The sequence below is a fragment of the Phyllostomus discolor genome, chromosome 1 (assembly GCF_004126475.2).
Source record: "Phyllostomus discolor isolate MPI-MPIP mPhyDis1 chromosome 1, mPhyDis1.pri.v3, whole genome shotgun sequence".
Classification (NCBI taxonomy): Eukaryota; Metazoa; Chordata; class Mammalia; order Chiroptera; family Phyllostomidae; genus Phyllostomus; species Phyllostomus discolor.
In genome coordinates, this window is record NC_040903.2 from 64,648,424 (window position 1) to 64,663,673 (window position 15,250).

Genomic DNA, 15,250 nt, shown 5'->3' on the forward strand with positions numbered 1-15,250 from the left:
CCTTCTACAATTCATATATAAACACTCATAAAACATATGCTGCAGTCTTTTCCCATGCCTGAGTTTGATATATTAGTTTTTATTTGTTTCTTTGGTTTTTAGATAAAAGTTGCTTGGGTCAGGACCTATATCATTTTTTAAAATATTTTATTTATTTTTATTTTTTAGAGAGAGGGGAAGGGAAGGAGAAAGAGAGGGAGAAACATTATTGTGTGATTGCCCCTCGCATGGCCCACTACTGGGAACCTGGCCTGCAACTCAGGCATGTGCCCTGACTGGGAATCGAACTGGCAATCCTTTGATTTGCAGGCCCACACTCAATCCACTGAGCCACACCAAACAGGGCTGATTAATTTTTTCAATTAAATCAATTTTTAGAAGAGTTTTAGGTTAATTGCAAAATTGAGTGGAAGGTAGAGTTCCCATACACTCCTGTCTCCACACAGGCACAACACTCCCTACCAGGTAGGATATTTGTCACAATTGATAGACTCACACTGACACATCATAACCATCCAAAGTCCCTAGGGTTTACTCATGTCATACATTCTATGGACTTTGTCACTGTAGGGTAAGTGGAGGCAGTCTGGCTTCCTCACCTTAGGGGCTGAGTCATTACTCAGGGAGGCAGTGCTCCCAGGGTCTTGGAGGGGGCTGATACCCAGTGTTCTCATAGCCTTGAGACTGGGTCCAATAAACTGTTCCCAGAACATGAACTGGGCTTGCGTGCACAGAATTATGTTATGTCATGTAATGCTCTGGCAGTTTCCCAGTGTTGTTCCCTCCAGTACTTAAATAAGTAGAGGCTTCTCACTAGTTAGACACATGCAAGGGGGCAGGTGCGACGGCAGGTGCCATGATGGGGAGCAAAGGCCATGATGTGTGACATGCAGGGAGACCTGCAGCTTGCAGTGTGCGTGGCTCGCCCACTGATGAATGAGGGCATGCCAGACACCCCAACAGCTTCGTGAATATTTTTCTGTCTACATGAATACCGTGGACCTGCCCAGGCTTGAAGGGTCGCAACAGAGTCATGTATTTGAAATCATACCTTTTCAGACTGGTTTCTTTCCCTTATTAATATACACGTACAACTCTAGGCCTTAGGCTGTAAAAGCACTTAGAAATAATGTGTTAGATGCAAGGAGACTGGAGACTGAGGGCTGTGGTGTTCACTGTGGCACACTGCTCACTCAGTCTTCTGAGTACTTCTTACTAGGTAATTCTTACCTAAATATAATGAAAAACTCTGAAAATTAGAATGACATTTAAAAAATATTACTAAAGTTTCAATGTGGTGAGAATAAGGACTGAAAATTCTTGCAAAATGATATAATCAATACACTTTAAAAAGAATAAATTTAATAACTTGTAGCCATGATTTTCCTCATTGTTTTATAACTGCTTAATTATAACTATACTCTAACTTTATGGTTCTTCTCCTAAATTAGTCATGTGCTTTTTCAATGATCTTTTGGTTAGGTGAATTTTTAAAATTTTCCCAGTGGCCAGTGCTCACTTTGAACTGATTGAGCCTTGCTGTTTTAACAGGTTGTGGCGCGGAGTTGTCGGGAGACACAGGCTCCTTCAGCAGCCCCGGGTACCCTAACACGTATCCCCCCAGCAAGGAGTGCATATGGTACATCCACACTGCGCCCGGGAGCAGCATTCAGCTCACCATCCATGACTTTGATGTGGAGTATCACCAAAGCTGCAATTTTGATGTCCTGGAGGTAGGAATTTAGATTGCTTTTCAGCACATTCCAAAATTTGGGGTAGAACTGGAAATCACTGCAAAAATTCCTAAATTCTTTCCAGTGTTCAGAGCAGTGTTCTATTCTTAGAAATTTTGATGAGTATCAGCTTTTCGTGAATGGTATTTGCAGACAAATGGGATTAATATCTCAGTTTGGGTTTCTCTAAAAGCTTGATGGCGGCAGTTTAATCGGGAGTGAAGGGAGCCCCTGTGGGCAACTTGGGCTTAATCCTGCCAGGACTTTCTGACCCCCTGTGAAGACTGCACCTTAGAATCATCCCTCTAAAGACTCCAGGCTGAGGCACTGGTGCCTGAACTTCCACCTCCAATGGTGGAAGAATGTACTTGGCATCGTTAACGCCCCACTCTCCCTGCCTGAGGAAGCTTGCTTGGGAGAGGCAGTGGGGAGGCAGAGTGTGGAGAAGAGGCAGTGGGTGGGGCATGGCTGTAAGCAGAAGTGTTGCCCACCTCAACTGCAGCTGCAATCAGAGGGGACCCACATGGACAGGGTGCAAAACGCATCTGCTGCAGAAGGTTTTTAGAAAAATGGTCACTGAGGCAGTTTGAGGCATTTCAAGATAAGAACTTTTCCAACACTACTGCAAAGGGTTTATCTCAGGTAATTATGATGGCCTTTGAGAATCTGTTATAATTTGCTTTTCATTGCTGGGATCTGGTCATCAGGAGATTATATATATATATGCTGAACTTCGACCTATCTGCAATATGTAAGGCTTCTACATATACACAAGACTCCCATTCCCATAGGAAAAGGGACTGTATAGCACATCAGACAACGGTTCTGTATCTGGTAGAACTTAGGCTCTATGAGGGCTGGGTATTTGTTTTTTTGTGTGTGTTTCTTTGCTTTACTGTTGGGGCCACAGAATACTTGGCAAGTAGAAAACACTCGTACGTATTTTTGTAATGAATGAAAGCATCCAAATGTCCCTGTGATTGACACATGGGTTTATAAAGCTAGTTTGACATCCATTTTCCCATCCTAATGTTCAATAATCCTGTGAGGTAAGGGGGAATTTTTTCTGCATTTTGCCATTGTCAAACAGAGGATCAAAAAAATGGACAGGTTTCACATGACCACCAGGGCGGTGAGTGGAGGAGCTATGAACTGAATGCATCTGCCCCCAGCACTCCATGCAAATCAGCAGGAAAAGATAGAGGTCGGCAGTACACAAGACATGGAAGTGAGTGGACTGTACTTTATGAAAGCTTTAACACTTAAAAGCTTTATTTAATTACAAACCAAATTCTTTCCTTGAAAAGAAATGGGGTTCTCAAATCATGCCTTCACTGAGTGATTGCAGTCACTAGGAATTACACTTAACAGCTCAAGTATCTCTAAAAGAGGATAATGCTGCAGTGAGTGAATTCAGGGACAGAGCTGACACCCATACCTTCATCTTCGTGTAAGTGCTAATGCCAAGCCATGACTCCATCTCAGAAGAGGAGGTGTTTTTTTTAGGAGGAGAGAACAAGGTAGCAACCAGAATTCACACTCGCAGTATAAAGTAGGGCTGACACTCAAATGCGAAGTCTTCAAATGGTCTCTCTTGTTGGCAAGGACATTTCTCAGTTGCATAAACCCCTTGACGCTTGCAAAAGGCTGGCAGCAGACTTCTCCACAGTAATGTGAAATGTTCCAAACCTTTCATTTTCATGTTCCAAAGTGCGTGAGATTGTTGCCCACTTGGCAAATGTAAATAGGTCCATTGTGCTTTGGGTTTTGTCACACCCACTACGTGAGGAAGTAAAGACCAGTGCTGTTCCCTGCAGCAGGCTTGGGGACAGAAGGACAGGGCAGGCTCTCCGGGCCGCAGCACTCAAGCCGGGCACTGTGCCTGCGCAGAGAGGGCTGGGAGAGGAGGCTGCAAGTCTGGTTGGGGCTTGCTTTTGTTAGGACAAGGTGGTCTCCCAAGGTTTCATCAAAATCAGCATTTGGAGGAGTATTTGAGACCCTTAAATATTTTGAGAGTTTTATTTTTTTTCCTTAAGGCTGAAATGAGTAACTTCCTTACTTTTTGTTCAAAAACCTAATTTGACCTCTCTGAAAATGCTCGTCAGGTGAAAAATGTTATAATAAATTTGCATTAATGACAATTATTGTGTAAGCAGTGTCAAAAACTAGAGAGAGTTTTTATGAGTTTATTTGAGTTAAACTGTGGACAATTGCTGGGAAGCAAAATCTCAACTGGGGAACTGGGGAAGGGCAGTTTTGCAGCTTGTTTTATACATTAGAATTAAAGGAGGAGACATAAGGAGGGTTCCATGAAATCCACTGGTGCTAGATAAGGGGGTGGGAGAAAATAAAGAGGTAAATCTCTGGAATTGGATAAAGAGTAAAACAGAGAACCACATACTTCTTTTACATTGGTGAGTATAGGATAGTCGATAATTAATGTTAACAGCACACAAAGATGGTATTTAAGGAACAAGGGGACAATGAGGGGTTCTTCAGCCTGGTGCTCTGGTGTGGTGGTTGCCCTGAGGGGTTTGGAAAAGGGGATCCCTCTGATGTTTCAAAGGTATATTATCTTAGATGCAAAAAGACAATAGACAGGGCTCACAGCAAAGATTGACCTTTGTCAAAAAAGCTACAGGCCTTTTTTTTTGGCAGAGTAGTATTCCATTATGTAAATGCCCCATAGTTGTTTTATGTACACATCTACTGATGGACACTTGGGCTGCTTCATTTTACCCTTTGTGACAGCATGGATGGGCCTGGAGAACATTATGCTAAGTGAAATAAGCCAGTCAGAGAAAGACAAATACCGTGTGATTTCACCTATATGGGGAAGCTAATGAACAAACCGAACTAACAAGGAAAATGGGGACAGACTCACAGATGGGGAGCAGGCTGACAGCTAGTGGGAAGGGGACTGATTGAGCAAAAGGGGATGGAGACATTGAGTAAGAATGAAAAAGGACTTGGGGACAACAGCATGATGACTGTGGAGGTGAGGGAATTATAAGGGGGATAAATGGTAATGGAAAAGATACACTAAAAAATTACTAATAAAAAATAAAAAAGCTACAGACCCAAGACATGACTGCCAGCCATGACCTGCTTTTATTTAGTAGTTTTTATGTTCAGACCATCCTAGGGGGTTACTTTTGGTCTGTGGGTTTGCAAGGCTGCCATGGAGGCCTCCCCTGAGCTTGTCAGGGTTAGTATGAGGCCCTTTTCCATCTACACAACAAAATGACTTTTTCTATCCCTCATACCATGGATGCCGATAATGCGTTAGCAAGAGGTTTCAAAATTTGTTACCTCTGGTGTGTGTGGGGCCTAGAAAAATTGATCCATCTGTTCCTAGTTTGCACATTCATTACCCTTTCCTGTTCTGCTGAGCAGAGCCAAGTAGGACCTCACTGTCACCAGGTATTGGGCGTTTTGAGTTTCACCAAGTTAAAGGAGTCAACATTTTTCTCCCTCAAAACTCTGTGTCCAGCAAGTGGCCAGTTGCTTTAATCAACAGCCATTTGGTTACTCATGACCCTGGAATGCTGACTTGATTGTAACAATAAATGGAGCTAACAGAGCAGAAAGAAATGTTCAAAACAGATTAAAACCAGAGCCTTTGAAATGTTCTATATTCTAAGAATTTGCTAAAAAACACATTTTTAAAGCTCTAATCATGAGACCTATTCCTTTTCCCCTAAAGTTTAGTCATATGCTGTAGTTGAACGAACCACACCCTGAAATTCTTTCCGACTTTTTCCTATTTTAAAGAGTCATGTGCTAACTAGTGGTTTTATTTGTGGAAGACAAAAGTACCATTTTATTGTTTGGCTCATGGAAACACTCTGGCTGATTTTTCTTCAATCTCCGAGAAAGGAGCTTGAACTGGCATAAAGCAGAAAAGGAAATCCACTCCTTGGTGCAATAAACCGAGACAATTGCTCGGTGTGGGCAGTCAGCTCCCTCTGGTCTCTCTGTGATGGTCTTTGGTGAGCCCAGCCCAGTAAGAAGGGAAGCACAAGTGATGGTGTTTATTCTTCTGGAGGCTTCTAGGCCTAGCTGACTCATACCAGTTATGTTTGTATTCTCAAGGGGACCCCAAGCAGGGAAAACAAGGACGATTTTGCCAACATGCAAGTTTTTTTTGTTAGAACTAGACCCTTTCGCCCAATGTTCTCTCCAAATGTGTGCTGCTTATTGGGCGTTGATGATTAGGAGCACATACTGGCAGTTTCTCACTCTGAGGACTGTGCTGGGCAAGGGGGTAGGGGAATCTTTAAAATGGGAAAGGGCACCCTAAACAAGAAGTAATCTTGTTTCTTGCATTTGCATATGTGTACGTGTAAAGGGCCACACAGGGCTCTTCCTGAGGTCCTGCTTTGGAAGGGACAGAGGGGACCGCACAAACATAGTTCCTCCTAGTGAAAATAAGCATGAAGCTGTCAGCCGGCTTCATTCCTTTGCAATTACAGTGCTTGTGCTCAGCCCTCTGTGGAACAGCAGTTTCATTCATTTTGGCCTTTCCCGCATGGCTGGGGGAATTAATCGGACAAAGGAATCATTATAGATTCAAATCACATACTTCCCAAAACTGGGCTTGTTGTTCTCACTCTCTCTCCCCAGAGAACACTTGAGTGTTTCCCCTATCAGTCAAAGCATCCCTGAGGCTGGGGGCCTAAGGAGTGGGGTGGGAGGTGAATGGATGTGGAAAGCAGCACAGATCACACAGGTGGGAGCGTGCTGCACACAAGTCCCACTGACCCTGGCTTTCCTGGTTCTGATCCCGAGTACAGAATTTTGAGCATACATGCAGGGCAGAGGGACTGAAAACAGTCACTGAAAATGGTTTTTCTTCTACAAATTTAAGTTTGGCAAGACCTGAGGGTAGGGCTCAATATAATTTTTTAAAAATTTAATTTAGTTAATTTATTTTTTAAGTTCAAAATGCTACCATTTATTTCTTTAGGCAAACATATCAATGCACAAATGTGATAAATATAAAAAAATCACATGTGAACTCAGAAACAGCCTTTGATTCTGAATTGCGTCAGTTTTCTTGCAAGATGTCATCTTACCCATCTCTTTGAGGTGAAGGGAAACTGCCTTATTTTCTTCTTCATTGCTCAAAATCCAGAGTATCTTGTTTGGTGGTATTTTACCTAGTTTCATATATTTGTCACTTTTTTATTTTATGCAATCTTTTTCTTTGTTATTTGATACAATGTATTTATTGCTATTTTATTATTCATATTTTCAGTCATTTTTATTCTTCTTCTTAAAGAAGACCCTTTAACATTTCATGCAGTACTGGTTTGGTGATGGTGAACTCCTTTAGCTTTTTCTTGTTTGGGAAGCTCTTGGTATGTCCCTTGAGTCTAAATGATAGCTTTGCTGGGTAGAGTAATCTTGGCTGTAGGTTCTTACTTTTCATGACTTTGAATATTTTTTGCTAATCCCTATGGCCTATGAAGTTCCTGTTGAGAAATCTGCTGACAGTCTTATGGGGGTTCCCTTGTAGTTAACTTCTTTTCTCTTACAGCTTTTCAGATTCTCCTTTGTCTTTAAAGTTTTGCATTTTAATTATGATATTTCTTAGTGTGAGCCTCTTTGGGTTCATCTTGTTTGGAATTCTCTGTACTTCCTGGACTTGTATGTATTTTTCCTTCTCCAGGTTAAGGAAGTTTCCTGTCATTAATTTTAGGAATAGTTTTTCAATGTCTTGCTCTTTCTTTTCTCTTTTTAGCACCTTCGTGATGTGAATGTTCGTACTCTTGAAGTTGTCCCAAAGGCTCCTTATACTATCCTCATTTTTTTAATTCTTTTTTATTTTTTGCTGTTCCGACTGGGTGTTTTTTTCTTCCATATATTCCAAATCACTTATTTGATTCTTGGCTTCATTTTCTCTACTGTTGATTCCCTGTAAATCATTCTTCATTTCAGTTACTGTATCCTTCATGTCTGACTGGTTCTTTTTTATGGTTTTATATCCTTTTTATGCTGTTGAAGTTCTCACTAAGTTCCTTGAGCATCCTTATAACCATTGTTTTGAACTCTCTGTTAGTTCGAGTGCCTCCATTTCATTTAGTTTTTTTTTCTTGTTCTTTTACTTGGGACCTGTTTCTTTGTCTCCTCATTTTGGTTCTTCCCTGTGTTGGTTTCTATGTATTAGGTAGAGCTGCTATGACTCCATGTCTTGATAGCATGGCCTGTGTAGTAAGTGTCCTGTAGAGTCCAGTGGCACAGTCTCCCTTATCACCCAGGATGGGCACTCCAGGTGTGCCCCCTTGTGAGGGTTGTATACACCCTCATGTTATAGTTTAGACTTGATTGCTGTTGGCACCTTAGCGGGAGGGATTTGCCCCCAGGCCAATAGACTGCAAGGACTAGCTAGGCCACTGTGAGGGGTCAGCTGTGCAGGGGCCCACCCCACAGAGCAGAACTTATTTCAGCAGGGCTCTGGTGCCTGCTGAGTATGTGCTTTGGTATGTTGTTTGTAAAGGTGGTTGGGTGGTGCTTTGTAATGGTCTAAAGCTCTGGGGCCTCTCAGGAAGTACATGCCAAGAGCAGCCACTGCTTGTGCTCTACCCAGAGCTTCCCAGCACAAGCTACAAAGTGATCTTTGGATGGCTGCTACTTATGCTGGGCTTGGAGGTGCTCAGGATAAGCCAAGCTGCAAACCAAGCCTGCCTGCTGCTAGCGCCAGGCCTGGGGACACTTAATGAGAGATATGGGGCATGACGAGACCAGATTCTGCTTGTTTGAGAGATTTTAGGAAAGTCTGAAGCCTGCGCCAAGATAGGCCACTGAAAACTGTTTGAATGGGCCTGCAAGTTGGTGGGGCAGGGTCTCTGGGAATCACCAGGGTGAAGCTAAGAGCCTTAGCCAGGTTGATGGAGACTCAGATAGGGAGTCTGCCTGCTGGCTCAGAAAAGGAGCAATGACCTCTGCCAGCATTTCTGTTTGGGAGAAATATGCCCTTCCAGCTCTCACTCTGGTGACAGACAATTCTCTTCTTCCCTATATGTCCCTGGTGCCTTTTAAGTTGCTGGCACTCAGAGGGAATGAATCCAAGTAAGTTCATGTGCTGAGCCTTTAAGAGGAATATCTGGGGCTCCAGTTACCCTCTGTCTTACTCAACCACAATCCCTACTGGTTTTTATAACCAGAAGTTGTAGGGTCTTCTGTTCTCAACATTGGAACCTGAGCTGGGAAACCTGATGTGGGGTTGGGACCCACCACTCCTCAAGGAAAACCTCCACAGACAAGGTATCCCTCCCAGTTTTTATCTGCCACATGGGTGTTTGACCAGTTTGTTCTGTGTCTCTGTTCCTCCTACCAGTCTCAATATTTCTTCTTGTTTATACCTTTAGTTATAAAATTTCTGTTCAGCTATATTTAAGGCAGCTCTGAATGATGGTTGTTCCTTAGTTTAGTTGTAATGTTAATGTGGTTGTGAAAGAATGTGAATATTGCACTTATTAATACCTCAATTGCCATCTTCACTGGAAGCCTAATTTTACTCTTCAGTATCTTCTGTTTGATTGTTATCTTCCCCACATTCCTCACCACTCATCACCCCAACACATACATTGGATAAGCAGGCCCACTGGTGATTGAGAAACCTATGTATGAGGTGTGCTGGAGGCCTGGCCTGGGCTGAGCTAGACTTGCTTGCAAGATGCTGGATGTGAGACCAAGGGGACACTTGCTGGGAGGAATGTGTCACTGGGGTGTCAGATTCAGGTTAGACAGACAGTTGCAAATGGGAGGAGCCTAGGTCTGAGGAAAACTGAGATGGATCTAAGGGACACCATCTGCATACTGAGGCAGAGTATACAGGGCAATTCTAGAGTAGAAGCTGGATGCTCTTAGTCATGTTCCTGCAAGTGGGCATGTTGGGAGTAGGAACAGAGAAGTATTCCTTTTCTGAAGGTACGACAGAACACATTGATAGAAATTATATTTTCAGTCCCTTGGAAGAAGCAAAAATATTAATTACATGCCTAATTGTATAATATATTCAGATTATAAGGTGGGAAATCCTAAAAATGTAACTGGAAGATAAATAGCTTTCAGTGAACCTGATGTTCACAAACAAGATGGCTTTATACTAACCCTATTCTAATGTGCCTGAAGAAGTAGAAAATCAGACTTGATGCTGCGTTATCTGCAATGCCTGTGCTGAAGAAATCAGGGGATCCTGTGAAGACATGGAAAAGAGAAAGAGGGGAGATAGGGAAGATTCTGGAATTATCCATTCAGTTCCGCTCTACAGTTCTGGCTAATAAAACAAGCAGGAATTTTGTGGGTGGTTAAACTTGTGTGTTCCCAGGGCAGAGGGAGTGCCTTTGAAAATTCAGCTGAAGTTTATAGTTCATCCCCACCCAGGAGGCTGGGATTCCAACTTCTAATGATAATAAAGCCCAAGAACTGGTGGTAAAAGTGAATCAGGGGAGGGCTGTAGTTGCTCAAACATATCTCTTACTTTAAGTCCTTTTTTTCTATACCCATCCTAGATCTACGGAGGCCCTGATTTCCAGTCTCCTAGAATAGCCCAGCTGTGTGCCCGGAGGTCACCTGAGAATCCCATGCAGGTCTCCAGCACAGGAAATGAGCTAGCAATCCGATTTAAGACTGACACCTTCATAGGTGGGAGAGGCTTCAATGTCTCATGGCAAGCAGTCCCAGGAGGTGAGTGAACCGAAGAGAAATCTAAAGGTACTGAAGCTGAGTCCTTGTTAACTTTCATGAAATGAGTGGAGTGGACAGAGGTATGAAGGATTCATCCTGACAACTTTGTGACTTCCCAAAGGGCACATACTGCTTTGGCATATACTCTTTCCTAAAACATGGGATAGAGTTTAACTTCTGAAGAGTCACAGTGTATGTGAAAACAAGGAACATATGTGAATCCATGGTGAGAGCAGGAGTGGGGTGATCGGTCAGACTGACTTCCTCTCTAAGGACTTGTGCCACCTGTTCCCCAACCTCCAACAGCAGCATCAGCAAAGTGGTAAATTGCTTCATGCCACAGTTTAGACCTTTGGATCTGGGCAAATGCCAAAGCTGTAAATGTTAAATTAATGAAATTCATGGAATTACCAGGTGTCAGATAGTGACATTCTGGCTAAGAATTTAGTCAGTCTGAATAAATTACCTATTGCACACAGTTTAAATTAAAAAAATTAATGCATGAAATGTTTTAGCAAATGTTACCCCATCCAATGACTCATAATAGCCAAATTTACTGAATGCTTACTAAGTACCAGGAACTTTCCTAACTATTCTATAGGATTATCTCATTTCATCCTCACGACCACCCTGTGAGGGGTGTTCATTTCCTATACTCATAATAGTAAAGAAGAAATCAAAGCTTAGAGAAGTTAGTGACTTCTAGAAAATGCCAGAGCAAAATACAGCCTAAAGCTACTTAATAGTCCTACTTTTGCAACTTTAAAGTAACATAAGTATATCACATCTTTCTTGGAGTTCATAACATATGAATTTAATGAGAATTATAAATAGATGTATTATTTAGATTACCCCCAAATGAGTTGCAGTTATTAGAAAATAATACTGAATTTTCTCATTATTGGTTTATATCATCATCAATCCAAGAAATGATGGGTCATAGAGGTAAAAGTTGGAAAGTATTTGATAATGTCATAAGAATAAACAAACTGAATAACTGTACCAGGTCCAGAATATTAGATTTTAAAAGGCAGATATTAAATTATTTACAAAAACATATATTACTAAATGAATTAAAATTTTTGGAAAGAGATGTGTTCTGAAACTTTGCTATATAGTTAGAGAACCATGATGAGGCATTTAATCGCTTTATGAAAACATGGTTTTATTGGCACTTTTCGGTATTTTAAAATAAATTTAACATCAGTATTTAAATTATTTAAAGTATTTTCTTAGTTGTATTTCTTTGTTTTGTTGGAATGGCTGAATTAATGGTGGATATTCATGTCTTCAAGATGTTTAGTGTAGACTACATAAAAGTGGTAGCCAAACAAAGTAGCAGTCAAACAAAGTGGCATATTGTTCTAGCTACCAGGTTATGGGGTAAAGTTTTATGGATCAGGGATTCCTCTCATTATTGAACTGGGTTTCCTACCAACAGGTTGTGGTGGAATTTTCCAGGCTCCCAGTGGAGAGATTCATTCTCCAAATTACCCCAGTCCTTATAGAAGTAACACTGACTGTTCCTGGGTCATTCGAGTGGAAAGACATCACCGTGTTCTCTTGAACTTCACTGACTTTGACCTTGAACCTCAGGATTCTTGTATTATAGTAAGTAACAGAAATTTCAAGCATTGTGTGGAGTCAAACCTGGGTTAAAAACATTGCCATCTGAGCATATTTAGCAAATATATTAGTTACTGGTGTTTTCAACATCAAATCATAGGAAACCTACCAATTGGCAACTTAAATATGAAGATGTTTATTTTTTTACTTACATACAGGAGATAGAAAATCTCAGGGTTGCTTAGAAACTCAGCTTCTGCTCTACTATTCTTAGTGTATTTATTGCCTTTTCATTTTGTGTTTGTTACCTCATGGTCAAAAAATGGCTGCAGCAGTTCCACACATTTTATATGAGTTCAAACCTGGGGAAAGGGAAAAGAAATAATGTTAGTTGTTTCCATCTTGTATTTTGTTAATCAAGAAAGGAAAATTTGCCCTGACTGGTATGGCTCGGTGGGTTGGACATTGTCCTGCAAACCGAGAGCTCACTTGTTCAATTCCCAGCTGGGGAACATGTCTGGGTTGCAGGCCAGGTCCCCATTTGGGGGCATGAGAAAGGTAACTGACTGATGTTTCTCTACCACATCACTGTTTCTTTTGCTCTCTTTCTCCTTCCCTTCTGCTCTCTCTAAAAATAAATAAATAAAATCTTTAAAAAAAAAAGAAAAGAAAAATTGTCATAGAAGCCCCCTTACATATCTTTGTCCAGAATTTGGCTGCAATAGATATTAGGAAAGTATATATGGAATGGAGGAATGGATTTATTATAACTTTAACTAATTTTTTAAGCCTTTGGGAGTTCTCACAGGATTCTACTTTTCTTGACATCAGTGTCTCTGCTATTTGAACAAATCAGTGTCTGACAGGACAGAACATATTGGGAGACTGGGGTGGAAGAGAAGGGATGTGGCTATTAGTTGATTAGATGACAAAAAGGTTCTGTTACTGCCAAAACTTTAATACATCTCACCTATAATTAATGCTGGATGCTTAATTTATGAGTGAATAAGGTTATATTTTGAGACTTTCTTTTTGGTTTTAATTTAATTATTTTTTAAATAAAGGTTTACCATCTTTTATTTGTATTTTTATAATACTTTATTAAAATGCTAACCTGATTTTCCTAGCTAATGGATATTTCTATTTAAGTTTCCTGACAGATGCTTATGTGAACACCAGCTGGCTAGCTTTCAAGTCAACTCAAGGGAATTCAAAAATTGTTTTACATTTTTCAAAGTAGTCCAGTCCAGTGGCATAATTTTAAGTATTATTTTACAATACTAAGTCATTAATGTACTTAGAAGTTCAGAGGCTTATGACTATATATGAACCTTCTAAGTGAATCTTCAGAATCTAAATTAGCAAAGCATTATGCAAACTTAAGGTTTAGGATATCTGCTTTATGTAATGGTAACTCAGACCAATTCTCCTGACAAAGACAATTTAAAAATTTTGGATGATATTTAAAAACATCTTCCTAAGTGCACCAAAGACCTCACAAATAGAAATTCTGAGTTAACATCAGAGAGAGATGTGAGCCTAGGGCTTGGGACTACTTGGGTCTGCTTTTGTCCACAGTGCGTGTGTGCTGACCCCGAAGGAGCTGGCAGCACTTCAGAGAGCCTCTCAGGGCAGAAGGAGCAAAGTTTCAGCCCAGGGCCTGAGTGGAGGGAGCCCCTGGTAAACTCTCCTGAATTCCGTGTGAAATGAATGCAAAACAGCCTTCACAGAAACTGCATCTTACCTTCAAGCCACCCGAGTGGCCCAAAACCTGAAGCCATAGGATAATGAAAGGAACCCTGTACTGCTAATGCATTTAGGTATTGGACATCCAGTCAGAGTAATTTAAAATCTCCTTCAAAGGGAGATAAAAATCATCCCGCACCTCATTTCTACTGATAATTTTCCCTATACAATAGCTTTGATACCCTGTCAAAGATATTCAAGTATATGAGAAGACAATAGAGCACAAATGAGATAAAACATTATTTATTAACAGACAATGGAAACAAATACACCGATATGTCAGACACTAAAATTACCAGGCACAAGTGGCTAAGTAACTATAGTCATTAAGCTTAGGGAGGTAAAAGAAAAAAATTTAGCAAAGATTGCAAACTATAAATAAGTGACATTGCAAGAAAAAAGAGAACTAACTGAAAATTTATAACTGGATAAATACAATAAGTGAAATTAAATTCTGAGTAGAACTTTATTTTTGACATATTAGACAAATTGGACAGAGATGAAGATATAAATAGTGAGCTGAAAGATAAATCAAAAGAATCTGGCAAAAAACATGGATAAGCAAAAGGATAAAAAAATAGAGAGGTTAAGATACATAGAGGACAGATATAAAAGGATATAACATCCATTCAGTTGTAATTCCAGAAGGAAAAGAGAGAAAATGGAGCAGAAGCACTATTTGAAGAGCTAATGATTAAGATTTTTCTAAAACTGATGAAAGACATCATTTTACAGAAACAAGAATTCCAAGGAACCCAAACAGCCAAGCAGAATAAAGAGAAGGATATATTATTTAAAAAAAATAAAGATAAAGAAAAAAATGTTACATTCAGCCAGGGGAGTGGGTGGGTGGGAGAACAGATTACCTTTTAGGAGGTGGCAGACTGAATGCTGACTTTTCAGTAGTGATAATTTGGAAGCCAAAAAAGACTATAGGATGGTATTATCAGTTTGAAGAAAGAAAGTAACTACCAACCAGGAACTCTGTACTTTCCTAAATAGCCTTTTAAAATGAAGGCAAAATAAAGCAGAGAAGCAGAAGAGGGGTCTTCAAGTCTGAATGGGCCAGGGAACTACCTCATAGTTTTGCCTGTGGTGGGCCTTTTTCCATTACTTGTTCCCTCCCTCTGTATGGTGCCAGGTAAAGTTTCTTGTCTTTGATAAAGTCCATAAACCATAGAATTCAACATACAATGGTGTGTGAGCAAAACAAAGCCCAGGTCAAAGGCACACGCAGCATGAATGCATTATTTCCCTCCTGTGGTCATGACTAGGGTTTTCCACCTACCTGAGATATAAATACACAGTGTGGCTTTTTTATTCACTGCTGCCATATCTCAGCATGCAGCTGGGCTGGACTTCAACTGCAGCAAGAGAGAACAGATAAGAGGAAGTGAAACCTCAAATACAATCTGGTCATAGGCATGCAGATAAGAAAATCAACCCAAAGACAGGTGCTGGGAGGAGTCCCATCTGGCAGATAAGGTAAAATACAAAAAGTAATAGTCCAA

General features: G+C 40.6%; 1 protein-coding gene across 3 annotated transcripts in view; it reads left to right on the forward strand.

The window, feature by feature from the left end:
- CUBN (cubilin) overlaps nucleotides 1–15,250 on the forward strand; it is a 250,170-nt gene that overhangs the window by 100,888 nt on the left and 134,032 nt on the right. For all 3 annotated transcript variants that reach the window (XM_036023812.1, XM_028507866.2, XM_036023821.1), the window contains exons 29-31: nucleotides 1,552–1,733; nucleotides 10,253–10,427; nucleotides 11,869–12,038. In XM_036023812.1, coding sequence (XP_035879705.1) covers nucleotides 1,552–1,733; nucleotides 10,253–10,427; nucleotides 11,869–12,038 — 527 coding nt within the window. The remainder of the gene's footprint in view (nucleotides 1–1,551; nucleotides 1,734–10,252; nucleotides 10,428–11,868; nucleotides 12,039–15,250) is intronic.